The 25,894-nt window shown below is 41.9% G+C and overlaps 1 protein-coding gene across 2 annotated transcripts in view; it reads left to right on the forward strand.

Moving 5' to 3' along the window:
• Positions 1–1,555: 1,555 nt before the first annotated feature.
• Positions 1,556–25,894, forward strand: part of LOC106003384 (adaptor related protein complex 3 subunit sigma 2) — a 54,332-nt gene continuing 29,993 nt past the window's right edge. Inside the window, exons 1-4 of one of the 2 annotated variants that reach the window (XM_045067299.1) lie at positions 1,556–2,127; positions 7,369–7,460; positions 7,829–7,940; positions 17,732–18,060. In XM_045067299.1, the coding sequence (XP_044923234.1) occupies positions 2,059–2,127; positions 7,369–7,460; positions 7,829–7,940; positions 17,732–18,028 (570 nt within the window). In that variant the 5' untranslated portion in view covers positions 1,556–2,058 and the 3' untranslated portion in view covers positions 18,029–18,060. Of the gene's footprint in view, positions 2,128–7,368; positions 7,461–7,828; positions 7,941–17,731; positions 18,061–22,257; positions 22,330–25,894 lie in introns of those variants that run through there. The other variant, XM_004763740.3, reaches the window with a different exon arrangement.

The raw sequence follows: 25,894 nt of genomic DNA on the forward strand, positions 1-25,894 counted from the left end.
TTAGAACTATCATAGTAGGTTTTAATAGTTGGTAGAGCTATGTCTCCCTTATTACTCTTCTGCTTTAGTATTTTGTTATTTCTCCTCAACATTTGAAACATTTTGTCAACTTTCAGTGCATATTTATTGACTTCATATTTTTTTAAGATTTTATTTATTTATTTGACAGACAGAGATCACAAGTAGGCAGAGAGGCAGGCAGAGAGAGTGGAGGAAGCAGGCTCCCTGCTGAGCAGAAAGCCCGATGTGGGGCTTGATCCCAGGATCCTGGGATCATGACCTGAGCCGAAGACAGAGGCTTTAACCCGATGAGCCACCCAGGTGCCCCCATATATTTTTTTCTAAGTATGCTCCACATCTGGGGTGTAGTCCAACGCAGGGCTTGAACTCTTAGCCCTGAGATCAAGACATGAGTTGACATCAAGGGTCAGATGCTTAACTCTTGGATATTTTTTAACTTAAAAAAAAAAAAAATCTGGCTACAAGAGTTATATACTTATTTTAGAAAATTCAAAAAAATAAAAAACATCAGATTTCACTGCTTTGTTAAATCGCTTATGTACCATTCAATTATATGCCATGCATTGCTCCAAGTGCTTTCAAACAACTGATTTTGTACTTATAACCGTCTAAGTGGAATAATTTTTTTCAAGTAGAAAAGAGCCTAGTTTTAAAGTAAAGGAAACTGATACTATGCCTGTTTTAGAGATGAAGGCACTTGCCGGAAGTACCCAGGTGGTCACCGGAGCCACGGTTATAACCAGGGCAGTGCTGAACATAGTGATGCTGACATTCCACTAGACATGATTATTATTTGTATTTGGGTATATCTACTTACAGTCTTATACACTGGGATATCCATGTACATACCTTGTGTGATCTTTCACTTACAGATAGGCCAAGAACACTTAACCTATACCGTAAACATTTCATAGTATTATTTTCAATGACCTTTTAGTATTTCTCATGTGCATGCCAAAAAAGGCATTTAACAAGTAACTCGTTTCAGAATAATTTGTTTCCCATTTTCCCCTGCAGTTAACACTGCTGAGATGTACTTTTTTTTTCTTAAGATTTTATTTATTTGTCAGAGGGAGAGAGCACAAGCACGGGGAGTGGCAGGCAGGCAGAGGGAGAGAGAAGCAGCCTGAGCGGGGAGCTTGATATGAGACTTGATCCCTACCTGAGCTGAAGGCAGTTGGTTAAGGGACTGAACCACCTAGGGTCCCTGAGATGCACATTCCTGAGGCTTTTCACACGCCCACAATCTTTTTATTATAAATTTTAACAGTGGAAACGCTGGGCCTAATGGTCTATATATTTTAAAGGCTTTTGATGCCCACTGCCAGTCCTCTGGACAGGGGGTTCCAACGTGTAGCTCCAGCTGCAATAAGGGACGTGGCTCCCCCTCGCCCCCACTAAGTTCTTAGAAGAAGAAACACAATCTACCACTTGGGATCGCCCCATGCATTTGCACTGAAGAGTCCTTAATCCCCCACTCACTACCGACCATGGAAAAACGAAAATGAACTCAACGTTCCCCTTAGCGGACAGTGGCTAGAGGAGCCGGCACCTGCACACTGAGAACCGTCCTGCGAGTGTGCCGGGGAAAGCAGGGCTTGCACGTTTTCGCGCGGGCGGCGGGACGGGGAAGCTCCCGCCGCCCGGTCGCCCGGGAGCCCGGCTGCTTCGGGCAGCTTCTGCGTCGGGCATCTGCTCTTTCGGCGTGCTCCGCCCGGGGACTCCGCGGCAAGCGCTCCGTCCGGGCGAGGGCGGAGATCCCGGTTCGCGCCCTGGCCAGGCCCGGACCGGCGAGCCGACGCCAGCCGAAGCGACGCCCCGGCCGTGCCCCGGGGTCCGCCCCGGCCCGACCGCGGCGAGCCCTCCGCCGACCCTGCAGTGCCGGGGAAGCCGGACTCTTCGCGCTCGGGCCCTTGAGCGCGGGGGCACGTTTCCGCGGGCCTCGTTCCGTGGCGCACCCAGCGGAAGTGGCCGTGTTGCGACGGAAGGAGATGCTTTGTGGGAGCTGCCGGCGCTGAAGAAACGTGGCCGGCGAAGATGATTCAAGCGATTCTGGTTTTCAACAACCACGGGAAGCCGCGGCTGGTCCGCTTCTACCAGCGTTTCGTGAGTGCGGCCCAGCTTCGTCACATCCCTTTGGAGCGCCCGCGCTCCGCCTTCCCTCCCTTCGGCGACTCCGGCCGGTCCCCCACCTCGGGCTCCTCCCACCCGGAGTGACCCTCACCCTCTTGACCCTCCTTGCGGGACCCGGGCGGCTGTCGGGCCGTCAGCCCCACCCCGCGCTCCCTCACCGGCTCCCGCACTCCTGCATCTCTCTGCCGTTTGGGGACACCGCCCCTGGGGTCTCAGGGCTCGTCGAATGACGGCGGGGGTGTGCCCCCCTGAACACGCGACTGATGGAAGTCCCCTTACTCTGTCGGCCCTTAAGCGCGGCTGTACGAGTAGGAAGACACGGGCCAACTTAGGGAAGTTCTTGCTGCGGCCAGGAGATTGCAGAAGCGCGTTCTTGGGCTTATTTTGCTTCAGTGCTGGCTGGGGCTGCCCAGGGACTGGATGCCCCTCCCTCCCGCAGAGCTGAACCGAGTCAGCTTAATTAAGAGTGGGTCGTGATGAGACACTGCAGATGCTGCCGCGCGAGGGCTCAGTAAATGATAACGTGAATTTGAGTTTTCCCAGAAACTCCTCTGGGAAGGCACAAACGTCATGATCTGCCTCCTGCCCTCCAGAGTTGCATTTCTTCGTGGCAAGGTTTCCAAATGTTACCGACAGAATTGGTGGAACGAAGGAGGATAAAGAGTCAGAAAACTCCGGTTCAGGCCTCAGCTCACTTTTTTTTTTTTTTTAACCCCGTGTCTTTGGACCCTGTGTTTTTCTCTCTCTCTCCCTCTCTTTATTTTGGTCAAATGGATAGGAACAAAATAATTGTACCTTTCTCGTAGAATTTTTTAAGCTAGATTACATTTTATTAAATAATTATTTTTTTAAAAGATTTTATTTATTTATTTATTTGACAGAGAGAAATTACAAGTACACTGAGAGGCAAGCAGAGAGAGAGAGAGGAGGAAGCAGGCTCCCCGCTGAGCAGAGAGCCCGATGCGGGACTCGATCCCAGGACCCTGAGATCATGACCTGAGCCGAAGGCAGCGGCTTAACCCACTGAGCCACCCAGGCGCCCCTAAATAATTATTTTGAGATAAAACTATTAACGTTCAATACAACGATTCAGTTGGTGTATGCATTTGTGTGTGTGAACTTTTCTGTTTTGTTTTTGGGTGGTGTTGAGAAGTAAATCCCACACACAGAGTTCACCTATTTAATGTATACAGTTCCGTGGATTTCAGGACGTTCACAAAGTTGTGGAACCGACCCCATGGTCAATTTTAGGACATTTCCGTTTCCCCAAAAAGAAGCCCCTCCCCATTAGGAATCATTCCCTGTTTCCTCCTAACTCTCTCAGCCCTAGACAACCACTAGTCTACTTTCTTTTTAAATTTGCCTATTCTGGACATTTCATATAAAGGATATTCAGTATGTGGTATGTGGTCTTTAATGACTGGCTTCTTTCACTTAATATCTTTTTAAGGTTAATCCAGCTTGTAGCATGTATTAATTTGTCATTCCTCTTCGTTGCCAAGTTGTCTTCCGTTGTATGGATAGACCATATTTTGACTGCCTATCCGTTGTTTGTCCCTGTGGCTCTCGTGGGTAATGTTGCTGTGGACTTTGGTGTACATGTTTTTATGTGCACATATGTTTTCATTTCTCTAGGTTATAAACCTAGGAGTAGAATTGCTGGGTTATCTGGTAACTTTATGGTGAATATTTTGAGGAATTGCCCAGCTGTTTTCCAAAGTGGCTGCACTGTTTTACATTCCCATCAGTAGTGTATACAGGTTTCAATTTCTCTATCTCCCTATCAACATTTGTTACTTTTTTTTTTTTAAGATTTTATTTATTTATTTGACAGAGAAAAAGAGATCACAAGTAGGCAGAGAGGCAGGCAGAAAGAGAGGGGGAAGCAGGCTCCGTGCTGAGCAGAGAGCCTGATGCAGGGCTTGATCCCAGGACCCTGAGATCATGACCTGAGCCGAAGGCAGAGGCTTCAACCCACTGAGCCACCCAGGCGCCCCTTGTTACTATCTTTTTTTTTTTTTTTTAAGATTTTATTTATTTGACAGAGATCACAAGTAGGCAGAGAGGCAGGCAGGGGTGGCTGGAAGCAGGCTTCCTGCCAAGCAGAGAGCCCGATGCAGGGCTCCATCCCAGAACCCTGGGATCATGACCTGAGCTGAAGGCAGAGGCTTTAACCCACTGAGCCACCCAGGCGCCCCGTTACTATCTTTTTGATAAGAAGCTTTAATGGGTATCACGTGGATTCTCATTATGGTTTCAGTTTCCATTTCCCTAATGACTAATGACGTTAAGCATCTTTGCATGTCCTTATTGGCCATTTGTAAACCTTCTTTGGAGAACATGGGATTTTTATGACAACCACATTAGCTCATGAGTGAAAGTTACCTTGAAAACTTAAGAGAACTAAAAGATATGAGGGATTGCTAACGTCATTGAGGCATGTAAGCAAGTAGTAGTTCACCTTTATGTTGAAATTAGAAATTAGGGGTGCCTTCCGGCTCAGGTCGTGATCTTGAGTCCTGGGTTAGAGTCCTGCCTTTGGCTCCCAGCTCAGTGGGGAGTCTGCTTCTCCCTCCACCCCTCACCCTGCTAGTGGGTGCTCTCTCTTAAATAAATAAAATCTTTAAAAAGTTTTTTTTTAATTAAAAAAAAGAGAAATTAGCTTCACTGTTTCATTACCACATCCCCTGACTGCTGCCACCTCTCCGTAGGGTCAGAGAAAAGAGTTTAGTTTGGAAGATTTTTTTTAATTTTTTATTTTTTATAAACATATATTTTTATCCCCAGGGGTACAGGTCTGTGAATTACCAGGTTTACACACTTCACAGCACTCACCAAAGCACATACCCTCCCCAATGTCCATAATCCCACCCCGTTCTCCCAAACCCCCTCCCCCCAGCAACCCTCAGTTTGTTTTGTGAGATTAAGAGTCACTTATGGTTTGTCTCCCTCCCAATCCCATCTTGTTTCATGGATTCTTCTCCTACCCACTTAAGCCCCCATGTTGCATCACCACTTCCTCATATCAGGGAGATCATATGATAGTTGTCTTTCTCTGCTTGACTTATTTCGCTAAGCATGATACGCTCTAGTTCCATAGTTTGGAAGATGTTTTTATCAGGTTAAAAAAGTGCTGATAACTAGCATGTTTTATATTTCCAAGAACACAGAGTTAATCGTTTACAGCATCCTGGCATCAGCGAGCTAGCTTTGTGACTTTAAATGGAAACCAGGAAAATAGTGACTGATTGATTCAGACTTACAATGGCTAGTGATTAGCAGGTTTTCTGTTTTCTTTTTTCTTTTTTTAAGGTTTTATTTACTAGTTTTATAGGGATAGTGAGAATACAAGCTGGGGAGTGGCAGGCAGAGGGAGAACCAGTCTCCGGATCAGGGACCCCCACTACGGGACTCGATCCCAGGACTCTAGAATCATGACCTGAGCTGAAGGCAGATTCTGAACCAGCTGAACCACCCTGGCGCCTCTTTGGTAGTATTCAGTAAATACTGAGGAGCCACTGTTTATCCATGTTGAGTCAAAGTCATGAAAAATAATTTCTCCACAATGACATTTTCCCTGTTTTTTTTTTTTGTCTTTATTTAAATAACCATTTCAAACTTTAATTCAATGGTTTAGAAAGAAGGGATTAACATTACTTGAATCTATTTTCTGACTCTTAGGGCAAATCCAATCTGAAAGTTTCCTTAAGCTTTGCTACTCAAAGTAGGATTCGCCAGACCAGCAGCATTGGTATCATTGGGAAGCTTGTTAGAAGTGTACTCTCAGGATACACCCCAAACCTACTAAATCAGAACCTGTATTTTAATAACATTCCCAGGTGATTGATTGCACATTGAGATGTGAGAGCATTGGTCTAGAGATTTCAGTTACTTTTGTGTTAATGATCAGTTTCTTCCTCCTATCATCCTTCTCTCTCTTTGTTTAAAGATTTATTTATTTATTTGAGAGAGTGGGGTGGGGGTGCAGAGAGAATCTGAGGCCGACTTCTGGCTGGGCACACAGCTCGTGGCGGGGCTCAGTCCCATGACCCCGAGATCATACCCTGAGCTGAAAATAAGAGTCAGAGGCTTAACTGACTGAGCCACCCGGGTGCCCCTCATCATCTTTTTTTTCCCTTCTTTTGTTACCCATACTTATTATGAACCTCCTCTGTAAACAGAAATCCGTGTGAGTCATCAAGAGGTGTCTTTACAGTTGAGCTTTCTCCTCTATGGTAGTGGAAAAAAAAAGTATAACTGTTCAAAATTCTAATCTGTGAATAGAACTTTTTCTGTCAGTAATACTTCATTGGTGAGTAACTCCCCATTTTCAGTGTAATACCGTATTACCAGTATAGAAGACAGAAAATTCAGTTTTTAAAAACATGATTATACGATTTAATCTTGCCCTCCTTGAGGGGTTAGACCCATTGATATTTGTTATTTACCTCAGCGTAGATATTTTCTAGGGGAAGGCAAAATATTCAGGACTGGGCCTTCTAGTTATTCTTTGACCTTTTATGAGACTTTGTCAGTTCTCCTTTACTTGGTTTTTATTTTTTAAAGATTTTATTGATTCGGGGCACCTGGGTAGCTTAGTCAGTTGTATCTGCCTTTGAGCTCGGGTCGTGATCCCAGGATCCTGGGATGAGTCCTGCATCAGGCTCCTTGATCAGTGGGGAGTCTGCTTCTCTGCCCCTCCCCTCAACTTATTTTCTCTCTCTCTCTTTCTCAAAATCTTTAAAGATTTTATGTATTTGAGAGAGTGTGTGCAAGTGGGGGAAGGGGCTGAAGGAGAGAGAATCTCAAGCAGAGCCCATTGTGGGGCTCAATTTCATGACCCCGAGATCATGAGCTGAAACCAAGAGTCATGCCAAACCGACTGAGCCACTCAGGCACCCCACTCCTTTCCTTGGTTATTAACCATAAGGAAGTATGGGCTTACCTATCAAGACAGTAATGGTTAGTGACTTGATGTCCAGGGAAATATACCCTAGCTTAATTCCTGTAACTGAGTCTTACCCATTTTCCATAGATTCCCCTTTTATTTTTCCTTTACTCATCACTTTTATTTTTTCTGGAAACCAGTACCAAATGTTCAGATCTTTACTGCTTGGAAGCACATCTATCCCTGTTCATCCCCGTCTGTGGAATGTAATTTGTCAGACCGCCTTCCCCTGCTACTGATTCACTTTTATTTCTTTTACTCCATAGCCAGAAGAAATTCAACAGCAGATTGTTCGAGAGACCTTCCATCTAGTTCTCAAGCGAGATGACAACATCTGTAACTTCTTGGAAGGTGGAAGGTAAATGATGGGCTTCAGCTTTCTGCCTGTGTATCCACTGTTGGGTGCCCTTGAGGTAGTACTCAGGTGTCAGGTGGGTACCTGTGCTGCTGAGGAAGAGACCCAATTCTGTTTGGAAGCTCTTGAATGGTTGTGCTTCAGATATTACTCATTTAGGTGTTTGGTTCTTGGGAGGATGACAGGAGAAAAGGTGAGCTAAAGTGCTTTAGGCACCTCTGCCACACTTGGTTGCTGTTCCCGTGGTAGAAGTGGCCTGTTGTTTGGCCTGGCCTCCCCTTTCTGTTGCATACCGTTCTCATTCTTTGTCATAGGGTTTCTCTTGGATATGTTTAAGACATAGCCATGTAAGTGTTTCCCATCTTCTGCAGTTTGATCGGTGGCTCTGACTACAAGCTGATCTACCGGCACTATGCCACACTCTACTTTGTGTTCTGTGTGGATTCGTCAGAGAGCGAACTTGGAATCTTGGACCTCATCCAGGTATGTGTAGTCAGCTAATGATGGCGGCCACCAAAGAGAATTTGCACTGGATTTTTGAGTCACTATCCTGTAGATCTTGTTGTCAGTCTTTTTACTGATACTGGTGAGAGTTGCCAGATGTCCACCATATGGTGCACTAAGAAAGCTCCTGGCAACCCATAAAAACTCCTGGAGCTTTTGGATTCACTGGTTTCTATCCAGCTCTCTCTCTGCCCTTGGTTTTCACGTATGATTCTGATACCATTTCCCCCTCCACCACCACCTAGCAGTTAACTCAGTTCTCTGTGGGCAGTGGCCAGGTGACCCACAAATTTAACTCAGTCCTGACACTATCTACCTGAAGATAAAGACCCGTCACAAATCCGGGTTGGTGTCACCTGTGCTTCCGAGTGACTCGCTATGTATCGGAGGTTCCCATGACTTCCTCTTTGGGTTTAATTTGCTAGAGTGGTTCACAGAACTCTCTAGTAGAAGAACATGGTACTTACTAGATTACCTGCTTACTCTAAAAGGATAGAAGAGATTTATAGGACAAAGAATAGGGAAAGGGCTTCCATGCCCTTTCTAGTCAGGCCACTCTCCAAAGTCCACCAACATGGAAGCTCTCCAAATACTGGCTTGTTGGGTTTTTCTGGAGATCAGGGGTAAGACTGAAAGTTCCAGTCCTCCAGTTGCATGGTTGGTTCCCGTAGCAACCAGTCCTCATCTTTAGGTGCCTTCTAAAAGTCACCTTATTAACATAAACAGGTCACGTTTATCATTTAGGACATTCCAAATTCCTTTATCACTTAGGAGCTCTATGCCAGAAACAGCGATGAATACCAAATATTTTCTTATTATAAATTATAGTATCATACCATGTTTTGAAATTTTTTTCATCTGTTAAACCAAGTGACATTTAAGAATTCATACTTTTGGGGCGCCTGGGTGGCTCAGTGGGTTAAGGCCTCTGCCTCCGGCTCGGGTCATGATCTCAGGGTCCTGGGATCGAGTCCCACGTTGGGCTTTCTGCTCAGCAGGGAGCCTGCTTCTCCGTCTCTCTCTGCCTTCCTCTCTGCCTACTTGTGATCTCTGTCTGTCAAATAAATAAATAAATAAATAAATAAATCTTTAAAAAAAAAAAAAGAATTCATACTTTTTATTTTCACTTGTAATTCTAGCCTAAGACAGAGACTTAATATTTTAGTTAGTCTGTGCAATCTTAACATAGGTAAACATGATTTCTTTTTTAGGATTTTTGTAAATTAAAATAGATTACAGATCAATCAATTGAATTTTTTTTAAGATTTTATTTAATTATTTGACAGAGATAACAAGTAGGCAGAGAGGCAGGCAGAGAGACCTTAGCTGAAGGCAGAGGCTTTAACCCACTGAGCCACCCAGGTGCCCCTGATTGATTATTTTTAAAAAGATTTTTATTTATCTATTTGAGAGAGAGAGTGTGTATGGAGAGAGAGAACACCAGCCAGGGCTGGGGGTTCAAGGGAGGCAAAGGGAGAAGCAGGCTCCCTACTAGGCAGGGAGCTTGACGCAGGGCCCCGTTCTATGACACTGGGCCTATGACCTGACCCAAAGGCAGACGCTTAACTGACTGAGCCACCCAGATGTCCTGTGGGTTACAGATTCTTTTCATCGTCTTTGGGAAAACTGAGCTGTGTAGGGACTTTAACTTGGGAACCGTTAATTTAGTGTAATTCTGTTATTTTAGATTTTTTTCTTAGAAATAACTTCTTCATCCAACATGGGGCTCAAACTCAACCTCGAGAGTGAGAGTTGCATGCTCTACCAACTGAGCCAGCAACTGGCCCTAATTCCATCACTTTATATGTGAAATTTTAGGTATGCTTCCTTTAAGTGACTTGAATAAAGCACTGAAATAGAAGTTTGCACTGAAACCTAATTAACAATTACAGAGAACTAGAACTCTCTGGCTACAAATTTTTACATTCAGAAAATGATTTAAGATGAGTAATTTAAAAACTCCTACATTATATTCACATATTGTACATAACAGTATAAGTTATCTAAGAAAAATTGTCTCTAAGATAAGATTTAAAAAGCTTTCTTAAAACATTGGAGTCAGATTGGACATTGAGAGTCAATGTGCATAACAGAAAGAGCTTAAGATCTAGAATCAAAAAACCTACATTTGAGTCAGATCTACCATGAATTTAGAAGTAATAGATTATAGGATTCAATTGTGACATTGTATTTTATAGTATGGTAAACTATAGAATGCTATAAAAATAGGCATATAATAAGTGTTTTAGAAAAAAAAGGAAATAGTGATAATGTAGTTTAAAAATTGAGATGCAGTTATTGGGAGTATCTATATTGGCAAGATAAAAAGAAATTAACTCTACAATGTAATGGACATTTATTAAATAGTAAGCATTGGATTTGGGAAGATAGATAAAATGTAGAAATAACAGGAACTAAAGGGTTTGATCCTTGAAAAGACAGCGAAATCAATAAATAGTTGGCCTAATATATTGAGGGTAAAAGTCAGAAAATATCAACTTGTTTTTAGAAGATGATATACATAGTTGTATTCCTAATGTATTTGAAATAGCTGACTTCAAAATGTAAATACTCAAATTAGTTCAACAACAAGGCACTTAATCCAGTATCAGGATGAAAATTTGAAAGGGTTTAAAAAACCTGACTCCGTGATAGATTCATTAGAATTTTTAAGTGTTGAAGTACAATAAAACCTCTTATTGCATAAGATATTTTTTTCTTTCTTTTTCTTTTTTTAATGAACGCAGATTTTGGGGCACCTGGGTGGCTCAGTTATTTGGTGTCTGCCTTTGGCTCAGGTCATGATCGCAGAGTCCTGGGATTGGGCCCCACATCAGGCTCCCTGCTCAGCGGGAAGTCTGCTTCTCCCTCTCCCTCTCCCTCTCCCACTCTCCCTGCTTGTGTTCACTCTTGCTGTCTTTCTCTCTGTCAAATAAATAAAATCTTAAAAAAAATTTTTTTTAATCTTAGATTTTTAAACTTTTCTTTTATTTTCTTTTTTAAAGATTTTATTTATTTGAGAGAGAGAAAGAGAGCACTGAGTTGGTGGGGAGAGGGTCAGAGGGAGAAGCTCTGCTGAGCAGGGAGCACAGTGTGGGACTTGATCCCAGAACACCAGGATCATGACCTGAGCTGAAGGCAGTCGCTTATCCACCTGAGACACCCAGAGCTCCACGTAAGGTATTTCTTAAACTAAGAATTTAAAAAATGACACTATTGGGGCGCCTGGGTGGCTCAGTGGGTTAAGCCGCTGCCTTCGGCTCAGGTCATGATCTCAGGGTCCTGGGATCGAGTCCCGCATCGGGCTTTCTGCTCAGCAGGGAGCCTGCTTCCCTCTCTCTCTCTCTCTCTCTCTGCCTGCTTCTCCATCTACTTGTGATTTCTCTCTGTCAAATAAATAAATAAAATCTTTAAAATATAAAAAATGACACTATTTAAGTGTATTTTACTGTGTAAATTTGTTAGTAATCCAAAAGCCTCTCAAAAGAAATGTTACTTGAAACAGTGGATTAGTTTTGGTACAGAATTACTAAAGAAGATCTTAGCCAATAATCACTTGTAGCAAGAAGTCAGAAGACCTGGCTCTTGTTTCTGTCTGTCCTAATAATAAACAGTGTGGTCTTAAATCATTTTATGCTTTTTTTGGCTTAAGGGTTTTTGTTTTCTGTTTCGGCTCTTCTCTGTGTTTGTGTGTTTCAGTTTACAAGTTTACAAGTTGATCGCTTCTCGGCCTTTTGGCTAAGATCGGGTTTACAAGTTTACAAGTTCTTTTCTAGCTCTGAAATTTCTCTTTCCGGAATACTTCATAGTAGAAGAAATATTCATTGTGTCCAAATTGTCTTTATTCTAAGGATGCCAGTTAGTTTAATAAGGGAAAGTTCTTTGACTCTCCTACAGCAATAAGAAAGATAGTGGAGACTGATAGAGTTGCATCAGAGAGAAATTATTATCCAAATTTTATTCCCCAAATGCTCTTGAATTGGAATAGGAAGCATTTTTGCTTGATTTTTAGTGCACATTTATTTATTTATCATAAACTGTTGTTGAAGAGATAATACATACACATTGTTCAAAATTCAGAAGGCAAACCAAGAGTATATAGTGAAAAGTATTTTTCTCCTTCTTTTCTCCAGTATGTAGGTTATTTTTCTCAGAGCAGCAAATTTTAGTTTTATTTATTTTTTCCCCCAAGATTTTATTTATTTATTTTTATAGAAAGCTTTTTATTTTTTTAAAAAAGATTTTACTTATTTATTTTGAGAGAGAGTATGTGAGCAAGGGGAGGGGCGGGGGGGTAGATAGAGAAAAATCCCAAGCAGACTCCCTGCTGAGCACAGAACCCATTGCAGGGCTTAATCTCACAACCCTGACATCAGGACCTGAGCTGAAACCAAGAACTGGCTGCTTAATGGACTGAGCCATCCAGTTGCCACTTTATTTACTTATTTATTTATTTATTCTGCATCCTGAACCCACTGGGCTCAAACTTATCCTGGAACCCAGAGTCACACACTCTACTGACTGAGCCAGCCATGCACCCCAGCAAATTTTAGTTTTAAAACCAAGAGCCAGTGTTACCTCAGGAGAAAAATTTACAGTCATTCATGAAAACAAGGATCTCTCTTATTGTTTACTCTAATTTGAGTAAACATTTGTAATGAATGATTAAAAAGGAAAGAAACAAGTTACATGATAAAGGAAGAGAGAACTAAGTTTCACTATAGTATGGCCTGACTATATACCTGGCAACCCTGGGAAAAACAGCAAGCATTATAATAATAAGTAATGGATGATATGAGCAAAATGGTAAACTATGAGATGAATCCATCAAAATTGAGTTTTTCATTTCATGAAAATACTTAGAAAAACCATAATTTAAAAAAACCCTCACAGTAGTGACATAGGATATTGAGTGTTTGGCAATTAACTTGGTATGGAATACTTGACAATTCCAATAGAATTATGAAATCTTAAAGGAAAAAACAAAGGAATAGTTCAAATAAATGGAGCTACAAGTGCTTTCCTTGTTGGGAAAGATAATAGAGTAATTAACAAATTAAGTGGGAAACCAATTATAATTCCATCAGGAAATGTTACAGAACTTGTTGAAGGGAAAATTTATCGGAAAAAATGAATGACCAAGAAATGCAAAAGTATGTTTTGAGGGAAAAAGCTCAGTTAATGGGGGATTGCCTTTCCCAGGGTTGCAGATGAATAAATAAAATCTTAAAAAAAAAAATTGGGGCGCCTGGGTGGCTCAGTGGGTTAAGCCGCTGCCTTCGGCTCAGGTCATGGTCTCGGGGTCTTGGGATCGAGTCCCGCATTGGGCTCTCTGCTCAGCAGGGAGCCTGCTTCCCTTCCCCCTCTCTCTGCCTGCCTCTCTGCCTACTGTGATCTCTCTCTGTCAAATAAATAAATAAAATCTTAAAAAAAAAAAGTCAATCTTCTAAAAAAAAAAATAATAATAATAATAATAATTGTATTTATTGTGAAACATGTATATACAAAAAAAATCTGTTAAACTTGGCAATATAGTTTCAAGATGCTAGTAAAATGAAGCTATCACTCAGATTAAGAAACAGTATATTACTAGTTCCATAAAGCTTGTATATACTGTTCCTTACTTCCATCCACTCATTCATTGCATCCCTCCTCAGACTTTTGTGTTGGTCATTCCTTTGCTTCTCTTTATTGTTACCATGTGATGTATATTCCCTAATTGGTATTTATCTTAGTTTGGGATATCTGAGTGGCAAGTACAAAAATCAGCTGTATAAGGAAGGGGTAACTTGCCACTTTTGTTGAATTTATTTATTTATTTGACAGAGAGAAATCACAAGTAGGCAGAGAGGCAGGCAGAGAGAGAGGAGGAAGCAGGCTCCCTGCTGAGCAGAGAGCCCGATGTGGGGCTCGATCCCAGGACCCTGAGATCACGACCTGAGCCGAAGGCAGAGTCTTAACCCACTGAGCCACCCAGGGGCCCCTAGAATGCTTTTGCGTAAGTTCTTTTCCTCATGAGCTCTTCAGATGACTCTTTTTATCATTCATGACTCAGCTCAAATGTGGATCTTCTGAGACTTTCATGAAGTAACCCCCGTCCCATCGTCCTGCTCATTTCCTTCAGGGCACTTAGGACAATAGAAAAGATCTTATTTATATGCCTTATTCTTCCCACACCTGGAACATAAGCCTGGCGAGAGCACAACTTGTTGACTGAGGTAGTCCCAGGGTAGAATGGTATGTGTCTGGCATGTGATAGCCACTCACTAAGGTCAGTTGAATAACCATAATTTAGTCTTTGTTTTTACTCATCATTCTGTCTCACTGAGTTGTGTTTCTCTTTCTGCATGAGTTGCACACTGTCTTACTGTTTTTTTTTTTTTTAAAGATTTTATTTTATTTATTTGACAGAGATGACAAGCAGGCAGAGAGGCAGGCAGAGAGAGAGGAGGAAGCAGGCTCCCTGCTGAGCAGAGAGCCTGATGCGGGGCTTGATCCCAGGACTCTGAGATCATGACCTGAGCCGAAGGCAGCAAAGGCAGCGGCTTAACCCACTGAGCCAACCAGGCGCCCCTGTCTTACTGTTTTTAATGTAGGTTCAGATACTCGGTAAGACCAGTTACTCCCCGTGGGTGCAATTCTTTTTAAATATATTCTCTGATATTTATAATTTATAACCGTCTGTTCAGCTGTTACATTCTTGAATAATTTGTAATGGTCCCAAAAGTCTCTGTTGGATTTATGCTTAGAAATGAATTAAAAACCACATTTTCTTCCATTTATTAATTTCTTCTTTCAGATCTTACGTGCAAGTTTTGTTGTTTTTTTTTTTTTTTTTTTCCAAAGAAGGTCCTAATATACATACAAATTTTAGAATTGTTTGTGTTCTAGTTCTGTGAAAATGCTGTTGGTGTTTGATGAGGATTGCATTAAGTGTGTGGATTTCTTTGGGTGGTATGGCCATTTTAACAGTATTTGTTCTCCTGAGAAAACCTTTTTTATCACCATGACCACCCAGTTCATCTGCGCTGGATTAGGTAGAAAATAGCCAGATAGTCTACAGAACATCTGTATAACATTTCTTTCATGTTTCAAGAGATGAAAATAACTGTAAGAAGTTAAGTATAAAAGTACCCAGGATGACATAAATAATCCATGTATGAAATTTTATCCCACCTGCAGCTTTTATTTATTTAAAAATTAGAATTCATGGAATAAAAAATTTTTCTTGGAAAGTTTAATGGAAGGAGGTTTAGCCTGATTACAACAGTAATACTAGTGTCACTGATTTGATTTTTATAAAAATGATTTTCTCCCAGCCTTATTGAGATATAATTGATGGATATAGTGTTGCGCAGGTTTAAAGTGTACAGTCTGTTGTTTTGATACACTTATATATTGCAAAATGATTACCACTGAGCATTGGCTAATGCCTGTTATTGCATCACATAGTTACTACTTTTTTTGTAATAAGGATCTTATTTTTCAATAAATTAAAGTCAGTGTGATACCCACGCAAGCTGGAATGCTAGCCCTCCTGTGAACAAGCACCTGACCTCAGAACAAGAAGTTTTTAAAGTCCAGAACATTAGAAGTGTGATCTTTTTCAAAGTGAATCCATTACAATCTTGCCATTTCATACTAGATTTCCAAATACAGTTGACCCTTGAACTGTGCTAGGTCCACGTATACATGGATATTTTTCAATAAATACAGTGCAGTACTATATATTTTCCTTATGATCTCCTTAATAACATATTTCCTTTAGCTTACTTTATTGTAATAGTACAGTGTATAATACATATAACGTGCAAAATGTGTGTTGACTGTGTTATTGGTAAGGCTTCCAGCTACCAGCTGTAGGCTATTAGTAGTTAAGTTTGGGGGGAGTCAAGTTATAGATGGATTTTGGATTATGTGGGAAGTGGAGTAGGGTCAGCATTCCTAATCCCCATGTTCTATAGTCAACCTTACTTCTTCCTGTTGCTTAGGCTTGGGACTTCCTTCATCATCAGCTCAGCTCTCTCCAACTTCATCTTCACTTAACAATATCATTTACTTTTCTAAATTGGATGTTTTGGTTCTTATTTTCAAAATTCAGCTTAACTCTGTATTTAAGCAGGCATGGAATCATCCCCTTCTCTCTTGCCTTGCTACAGTGCCTTCTTTTTTTCCCCTTGTTCAGCAGGTTTCACTGGATTCACAACTGCAGGCTTGTAATAGCTAGGTAAGACCATTCTCGTCTCTGAAAAATATTAATTTGGGCTAACATCTGAGCCATAGCTGTCTTAGGTGTCAGAGTAGTCCCCCTTAATGCACGGCTTCACTTTCCGTGCTTCAGTTACCAGCTCAGCCAAGACCCAGAGGCATGTCCTCCTTCTGACTTATCAGAGGGTCAGTAGTAGCCTGATGCTACGTTGCAGTGCGTTCATCACTGACCTCACTTCATCTCACCATCAGGCATGTTCTCATCTTGTCATCACAAGAAGGGTGGTACAGAACAGTAAGATATTGAGAGAGAGAGAGAGACCACATTATGTAACTTTTAATTACAATATATTGTTATAATTGTTGTAGTTTTTTTATTGTTAATCTCTTAGTAGGCCTCATAAACTAAACCATCATAGGTGTGTGCATATAGGACATAGTCTCTACAGGGTTAAGTACTACCCATGGTTTTAGCACCCACAGGGGTCTAGGGGTGCACCACCATGGACAAGGGGAGCTCGCTGCACTGCCTACAGAGCCACAGCATTGAGAACAGAGCCTCCCATACCTGTGGTTAATTCTTGTTTTTGTTTTAAGCAGTTTCCTTTTCTTGCTCTTTTAATTTCTAGCCTCTGCCCTTTCCAGCTCCCTAGCTAAAGCTTTTTGTGCACTCGTTGCTATTTCTGTCTCTGAAGAGAGGTAGACTAGGAGTCTGAGTTAAACTTCTGTTAACTCTTCTTGGTTTTTCCATTGTCTTCTCTATATCTTGACATCTCCTCTAGCGTTGCTCCTGCTTCTACCCCTATACCTGTTGGTGAGCAGGAACCAGATCTGATCCACAGTGTTTCCCCTGCTTCTGGATCATGGTTTCTTCCTCTCTCTGCTTCTGGATTATGACTTCTGTATCTGTTCCTGGATTGAGACATTTCCACTCCTTGCTTCTACTGTAATGATGCCTTTAATGAGACTTTGGTCTTGAATGACTTCTGCCTCTCAGTGACTTAATTTCTTTGTGTTTGTGTCTGTCCTCACCATTTTCAGATATATTTAATCTCTCCTTTACTTTATAAGAAGAATGTTCTTTGTCAATATGTTTCTCAAATTTGTATTTCTTAGAGGATTTATTTTTAGATACATATCTTATTATTTTGCTCTCTGCATCTGTAGCTTCTTTATTTTTTTCATACATTAGCATACTCTGCTTCTTCTCTGGCTCCTGCATTTTCTTCCTACATTATCTGACTTTCATGTTCTTTTGATCTTGATCATGATCTCAAATGATGATATTTTGAGGCTCTAGGAGAAACATACATCTGACTGCTCTTTTTTTAATCTTTATCTGGGGATAGCTTTTCTGGAGCTATTTCATCTCATTCTGTTTTATTGGTCTATTTGAGAATCCAGTTATTACTGACTAAATTGCATCCCCTCAAATTTATATGGTGAGGCCTTAACCCCCACTTTGCCTATATTTAGAGATGGGTGCTTTTAAGGACGTTATTATGGTTAAATGAGTTTATAAGCGTGGTGCTCTGATCCCAAACAACTTGTGTTCTTATAAGACAGGAAGAGATACTATAGATTTCTGTCTTTCCACGTGCACAAACCAAAGAAATTCTCATCACCATCAAAGACACAGCAAGAAGGTGGCTGACTGTGAGCTAGGAGGAGAGCCCTCATCAGAACCAGTCCTGCCAGACCTCGATCTGGGATTACTGGCTTCCAACACTAAGAAAATAAATTTTTGTTGTTTAAGTCACACAGCCTGTGCTATTTTGTTATGTCAGCTCAAGGCAGCTAATACGCTAATCTTAATTTCATTAACCCTCTCTAGTAAAAACAACCCCTTGGCACAGTGATGCTGAGAAATAATGGTCTCCCTTTCCTCACATATGCTCTGGGCATCTTACTCCAGAGTCCTAGCTGCTGGGGCAGCACTTTTAACAATACCAGCCACCCAGAAGCTTCCCACAGACTGAATCCATTCCCATGAGAGACCTGAGAGGCGCAAAGGGGCTTTGCCATTGCTTTTTTAGTTTGTTTTTTACACTTAGTAACACCTGTAAGGTATTTTATGTCTGTTTTGGGATAGGTAACTACCTTTAATTTTTCCCCCTGAAGGAAAGCCGTTTGTCCCAACACTGTCAACCAGTGCATCTTTCCCCCACCAACTCAAAATATCACCTTTGTCAAAATTGTATTTTCTTGGGGTGCCAGAGTGACTCAGTCAGTTAAGCGTCTGCCTTGGGCTTAGGTCATGATCTCAGGGCCTCTGGTTGGCAGGGAGTCCTCTTCTCCCTCTGTAATCTCCCCCCCCCCAATAACTAAAATAAAACCTTAAAAAAATTTGTATTTTCTTGGCATGAGAAGCCCCATGTACAATGAAGTGCCCCCACCTTGTAGGACAGGGAAGAGGAGGAGGCTTGCATGGTAGAGGGAGAGGAGGAGGATTTGGGAATGCCAACCGCTGGAGGCTACACGAATATGACACAGGGTGTGGGAGCTCTAGGCATGGAGGCAGCCTGGCGACAGTAGGCTGCAGTGACTTTTCCACAGACTGTTAGGGCTTTCATGGTTTTGGTCTTCCTAGAGTGCATCTAAAAGTATTACACACAAAATCAGCTTCTTAATTTTCTTAAGTTTCAAAACCCAGAGTGCCTGTGATGTGTCCCATCCTTCATTGGGCTTACCAGCAGTGGCTTTTCAGCATAGCTTGTCTGAAATACTTAAGACTGCAGAATTCAAGACGGTGGTAGATTTTATCATGATTTGCTTTTGAATTTAGTTTATTGAGGTTCACAATAAGTGGAAAATAATTTCAGATAATTCATTTTGTTTAGAATTGCATAGAATTCTAGAGCCAGCTTTGTTTAGCATTAAAGCAAAAGCCCACCTTTACTTGTTTATGGAAGGTATTGCTATAAGAGATAGATAAGATGCATTTAATCTACATTTGTATTAATTTATGGCAGGTTTTGTATGAATTTTAACCTTTTAACAAATTTCCAAAAGTGGATTATGCCTTTGATAATAATTAAAATGATTTATCACATCTGGTAGGGGGAGAAGAATATATTTTCTTATACACATGTATATGTTTCAGCATTTTATTTATTTATCTATTATTTATTTATTAAAGATCTTATTTATTAGAGAGCGAACACGAGCAGGGGGAGAGGCAGAGACAGGGGGAGAAGCAGACTCCCTACTGAGTAGGGAGCCCAACTTGGGGGTCAGTCCCAGGACCCTGGAACTGTAACCCAAACTGAAGATAGACTCTTAACCAACTGAGCCACCCAGGCACCCTGTTTAAGTATTTTATATCCTGTCCATCAATCCATATTTTATTTCTATCTTAGTATTTTACTATTTTATTTATTTATTTTTTATTTTGCTTATTTATTTGATAGAGATCACCAGTAGGCAGAGAGGCAGGCAGAGAGATGGGGGGAAGCAGGCTTCCAGGTGAGCAGAGAGTCTGAGGCAGGGCCCAGAGCCCTGGATCACGACCTGAGCTGAGACAGAGGCTCTAACCCACTGAGCCACCCAGGCGCCCCTGTATTTTACTATTTTATTTATTTATTTTTTAAAAGATTTTATTTTATTTATTTGAAAGACAGAGACCACAAGTAGGCAAAGAGGCAGGCGGGGGCGGGGGGGGGAGCAGGCTTCTTGCTGAGCAGAGAACCCGATGTGGGGCTTGATCCCAGGACCCTGAGATCATGACCTGAGCCGAAGGCAGAGGGTTAACCCACTGAGCCACCCAGGCGCCCCTATTTTTCTATTTTAATGACCAGGGCTTTGCAATGAATTTTGATGTCTAGTCAAATGTTTTTCTAAACATTCTTGGCAGAGTATTTTCACGGTTTATTTTCTGTTAAGAATTTTGACTTTGTCAGTTTATTCTTTTTTTTTTTTTTAAGTCCTATTGGGAACTTCCACACTTCTAAGTTAATTTTTTTTCCTCTAAAACTAGAGGACACACCGACACAGACACACAAGGACAGAACAGGAGAGTAAACAATAGCAAGGAACTTTTGAACGGAGGAAAGAATATGGTAATTGACTTGGCAAGTCCAGGGAAGCCACATCCTGGGCCAGCAGTAGAGAAGGCTGACAGCCAAGCTGCTACACTGCGAAGAAGCCTCACGAGGCACAGAGCTGGCAGCACAGCCGCTGGGTGTGGCGCAGAGTGGGCAGGGAAAGCTGCCTGAGCTCCCGTTAGATCCCTAAGTCCTTGCCCCACTTCCGGGTCTCTGCTTTGGGGGACACCAAACATGGTTGATGGTACACAGCTGGAGGATCAGATGAATGTGTGCCTTGTGAATGTTGTATACTGACTTCCTAGCCTTTTGCCGCCACTCAGCTCCCAAATTTCAGATAGCTAGTCTTTCCGTCTTCAGGCTGCAGGTTGTAAAATCTCTCTTGAGAAATCGGAGCAGTCTGAGGGGAAGGAATAAAAAGGCCTAAAGGGATGAAGGGGAGGGTCCCCAGCAGACAGCTAGGGTTGCAGAGCTTCCAGTGAGCCTTTGATTCTTACAAATAAAAAAAACAAACAAACAAGGATAATCAGTAATCTGAGGAAAGCCTGTAACATGGAATGTGGAGACTAAAGTGAACAAACCGCAAAAAGCAATGTAGAGGAAGTAGAGACCATAAAAGGAAGGAGAATGATAAAACAAACAAACCCCTATCTTTAAGCTGCTGGGAAGTAAAATTTAAAAAAACTAAATAAGAAAGTTGGAACAAAATATTCTCTTAGAAATTAAAGACCGGAGAGAAAACTGGAAGGGAAAGGATCAGAAAATGACGAGGTCTAGTACCTTAGTAGAAGCAGCTCCAAAAAGAAAGATTAGGAACAGGAAAAGGGGGAAATTCTCAACTAAAGTATATGATAAAATTTTTCGAAACTGAGGGAATTGGGTTGCTAGATGGTAAGGGCTCACTGAGTACCCAGCACAGGGATTGAAAATAAAGTCCTATGCAAGTATGTTACCTCTACAGAAAAATGTTCCCCCCCGGTAAAAATGTAAAGAGTTATGGATAGTGCTGTTGTGAAATTACGATATGTGTCTTTTGGCATATGCATATATATATATGCATTTCTGTTGGGTATGTACATAGGTGTAGAATTGCTGATACAATAAAATAAGAATAAATAATAAGTAAATAAATAATATAAATAATGTCAAAGAGTTTTCCAAATGTGCTAGAAATAGGATTTCCATTTCTATTTTTTTAAAAGATTTTACTTATTTATTTGACAGAGAGACAGCAAGAGAGGGAACACAAGCAGGGAAAGCAGGAGAGAAGCAGGCTTCCCATTGAGCAGGGAGCCGGACTCAGGGTTTGATCCCGGGACCTTGGGATCATGACCTGAGCTGAAGGCAGATGCTTAACTGACTGAGCCACCAAGGCAGCCCCATTTCTCTTAGTTTAGAGCTAGTCAGAAGCTAACAACTCAGATGTCCCATCTGTAGGAGAATGCATAAATATTTCTGTGAAATACTATGCAGCAGTGAATATGAACAAGCTTTTATGACATGGAGTAACACGGAGGAATTCACCAGCACTGTTGAATGAAAGAAGTCAGACGAGAGAGTCCATGTTGTATGTTGACACCTGTGTAAATTCACAGACAGGCAGAACCAAACTGTGATGATAGGAATCAGGATGGTGGCTACCTTTGGAGGGGGATTTTGTCTGAAGGCGCATAAAGAGAGCATCTAGGAGCTGGGAGTTTTTGAGTGTGTATACACAAAGGCCTGCGGAAAGGACTGCAAGCAGGTGGTATTTCAGTTTGTTATTTTTCTGTGAAAATTAGCACCTTATAGAGGGGGAAAGAAAACCCCATGTGTCTGCCGCTGGTTGTATTGCTATACTAAAAACAAGATTGTTTTGTCCTTGACTGTGCCCCTTAAATTGGGGTAGGTAGGGTGATTGCCTAAAGCTGGTAGTTTTTTGGTTTGTTTTGAGATTTATCATAAGGTAAGTAGTATTGTGACTGCCCCCCTGTGCTTTCAAATGTGACATTTATGAAGATGTGAATATGTTCCTGTTTCTTGATCTGTTTTTCCTTGTTTCCTAGGTTTTTGTGGAGACCCTGGATAAGTGTTTTGAAAATGTTTGTGAATTGGATTTGATCTTCCATATGGATAAGGTACCTTCTCTCCCTAACCAGGGTTACTAGAAAACTAAAAGCCTAGGTTATTTCTATCTGCCTCTACACCTTTATGTTCTTTTTGTGGCTTTTTACTCTGGGAGTAGTCCCAGATGTTGTGTTTCACTTAATAACTGAAGTTTAATAGTTTTGGGAGCGTTTTGCTAAGATCTGTTACCAGTTTTAACACACACATGAGATTACTCGGCCTATGTCATCGTTCATGTTTTTATAGACATACTTTTTTTCTTGGTAGAGAGCAGTGATGTCACTATGATGCTTGACTGCCACATTAGTGGAGTGAGAAGTTGTTTTATGTTGATTGTAAAATGAGTTCCCTTGGCATAATCCGGTGACAGTGAAGCTTTGGAAGAATCATGATGTAGGGTCTTTGACCTAGCTAGTAAAGGTTATAATTTTCCCAAAGAGGAACAGAGTGACTCAGACATTTATAACATCGTTCAAGGTCAGGTGGTATTCTGTAGGGAAGCAGACTGTTGGGCAGAATTGAAGTACAAAGTACACGTTCTCAGATTTGTGCTGCTGGCATCACTTTGACATGGCCTCTTGTCCCCCTGTGCCAAGTTAAAGGTGGGAGATAGCCAGCAAGGGGATAGGACCTGCCACATGTATTTTATCCAGCTGGGCTCATGCCGTGTCCAGTGCTATTGACCTTGGACAGGTTCCTCGTTTCCTTCAACTGGTTTTTACCGTGTCCCATGGCCCTTGGAGAAAGCGAATGATTTTTTAGGAGACTACAACTCATTGCTAAGCCATAATCCTTTTTACTCTATTTTCATCTCAACGAGGTAGTTGTTTTTAGATCCATCATCGCTAGCATTGCTGTCTGGAGGACTTTCTTGTCATTTTTCAGGAGGATCTTCCGTCTCCGTTAACCCTCCTGAGATGTGGATGACTGTCTCCGGGCGAGTGCAGTGAGTGCATTCTTAAGGTTGGATGTTGGAGTGAGTGACGTTTTCTCTCTAACAGCTAGCTTAGTGCTGAGACTCCCTGAGCAGCCTGGTACAAGAGAATCACAGAAGCCCATTCTTGCCAGATATACTTCCCTTGGAGCTCCCCAGTAGGCTCAAGGCAGAGCTCACTGGTGCTTTTGAGGAGGTCACTCTCCCTTTCCATGTGAAAGAATCTTAGAAACTTCAGAGACCTCTTCACCTCCTCTTTGCAAGCATTTAGAGTTGCTTTGAGCTTGTCAATTGTTCAAGGTGCTGTCTTGTAATTTCCTTTAAGGAGAGCCATAGGTCAAACCCAGTGTCCCTCTCTGCCAGTGGGCGTGGCTTTAAAAGGAAATAAAAAGCCAACAAAATGTTGTTCTTTCTCCTGTGTCTTATCTTTAAGTAAGTTCCATAAAATAGTTTGCTGCTGCTGCAGATTCCTTTCACAGTTTATAACCTGTCTATTTTTAGTTGCTCATGTGACATCAGGAAATTAGCCTCCAGATTCCCTGAGATCTTTGGAAAGTGATGGCGCAAGGAGCCAGGGCCTCACCCGGCTCACCTTTATAGTGTGGAAGGTGTCTTTCAGCAGGTGACTTTTTTTAGTTCCACCTCAGGCTTGTCCTTGCCCTCACATAGAACTCGCATAGGTTGCTAATTCAGGCTTACCTTCTAGGGCTAGGTAGGCAAAGGACCTGTCAGAAGACAATAGGAATGTCACCTTGAACTCCATCCTTCTGGACTGAAGAAACCTCTCTATCCTAAGTCTGCTTACCTCCTCGCCCTCCCTTTCTTCCTGGCTTAAAGAAAAGTGTGTTTCATCCCATGTGGAGAGCCAGATCCCTTCCTGTCTCTCCCCACCATACACCACAGTGACTCGGAGCTGTCTGTATCTGTTCCTTCTCCTGGGGCCGCTGTCTCTCACAGAACCCACCTGTTCCCTTGCTTCTGCCGTCCTTTTAACTGGTGTCTCATCTCCAGTCTTGCATTTAAGGTGAACATCTTGAGTGCGTGAGTGATTCACATCCAGTCTTGCATTTCTGCTTCATCTGTTCCCTTTTTGGAGCCCTGTCTCCTGGTTTTCATTCTCACCCAAAAGGCACTATAATTTCCTAATCCTGTTTGCCAGTATCACCTTCTGGATGGTTTCTGCAGCATTCAGTGCTACCGATTCTTCATGAAGTACTGCCTTCGTAGTCCTTTTTCCACCGGTGCTTCTGTTACACAGAACCCTTTCGGCTCTTACTCTCTTCCCACTTCTGTCTCTAACTTACGTCGTCAGTCATCTCTTAACTCACTCTTCTCGCACTCCTGTTTCTAGCCTAGATCTCATCCTGTTGTCTTATTTAAATTATCCGTCTGGGTCATTCCCAAACTTGTCATTTCTAGTCCAGGATGGCCTGAGTCCCATGCCTGTATTTCCCGTTGCTGGAGGCATTTCTCCCTCCTCTCATTCCAGCATCTCACTTCTTCCCGCCACTTCTTATCCAGAGCCAGGTTTGGCCTTGTCTCCTGAAAACCGTTTCTTCCTCCAGCCTCCCTTTTCCACTGGTGCAGCCACCATCCTCTGGCGAGTGCACTCAAAACCTCAAAACTTTGCCTCCCGCTTCTTTGCTAGGAATAGCCAGTCACTTGCTAAAACCTGTCATTTCTCTCCGTAGACTCCTTAAATCTATTCTTAATATTCACCAGTTATTAACATTTGTACACTTGCTTTTACATCTCTCTATATGCATATATGGTTTTCTTCTCGACCCATCCGAGTTCATTGCAGATGTCATGACCTCTCATCCCTAAATACTTTAGCAGACATCTCCTGAGAGCAAGGACATTGTCTTATATGTTGTGCATAATTCTGTAATTAATGCAATAAATTAACCACAGCATAATTAACATAGTTGAAGTCTAACATCAAAAAATACTATTTTTCAAAATATAGTTTGTATTTAAATTTCCTCCCTTCCCCCACTAATGTCATTTTTTTTTTTTTAATTTATTTATTTGACACACAGAGAGAGAGAGATCATAAGTAGGCAGAGAGGCAGGCAGAGAGAGAGGAGGAAGCAGGCCTCCGGCTGAGCAGAGAGCCCGATGTGGGGCTCGATCCCAGGACTCTGAGATTATGACCTGGTCTGAAGGCAGAGGCTTATCCCACTGAGCCACCCAGGCACCCCTAATGTCATTTATATTTTTAACACCGATTCCAACTATGGGTCAAGCACTGTCTTTACTTATGGTGCCTCTTGATTTCAGTTGTGTCTGTCAGGTTTTCTAACCTTACTTCTTCTTCCTTCTTGTTGATCCTGCAGGTGGGAATTATTTATATCTATATATCTTTTTTTTTTTTAAAGATTATTTATTTATTTATTTATTTGACAGACAGAGATCACAAGCAGGCAGAGAGGTAGGCAGAGTGAGAGGAGAGAAGCAGGCTCGCCACCGAGCAGAGAGCCCGATGCGGGGCTCGATCCCAGGACGCTGGGATCATGACCTGAGCTGAAGGCAGAGGCTTTAATCCACTGAGCCACCCAGGCACCCCTATTTTTTTTTTTTTTTAATTTATTATCCCCCCCTCCCCAAAGCCCGCATTAGACTATCTGCTCCCTTGAGCA

Source organism: Mustela putorius, unplaced genomic scaffold, assembly GCF_011764305.1.
Source record: "Mustela putorius furo isolate JIRA1106 unplaced genomic scaffold, ASM1176430v1.1 tig00003875_pilon_pilon_pilon, whole genome shotgun sequence".
NCBI classification, from domain to species: domain Eukaryota; kingdom Metazoa; phylum Chordata; class Mammalia; order Carnivora; family Mustelidae; genus Mustela; species Mustela putorius.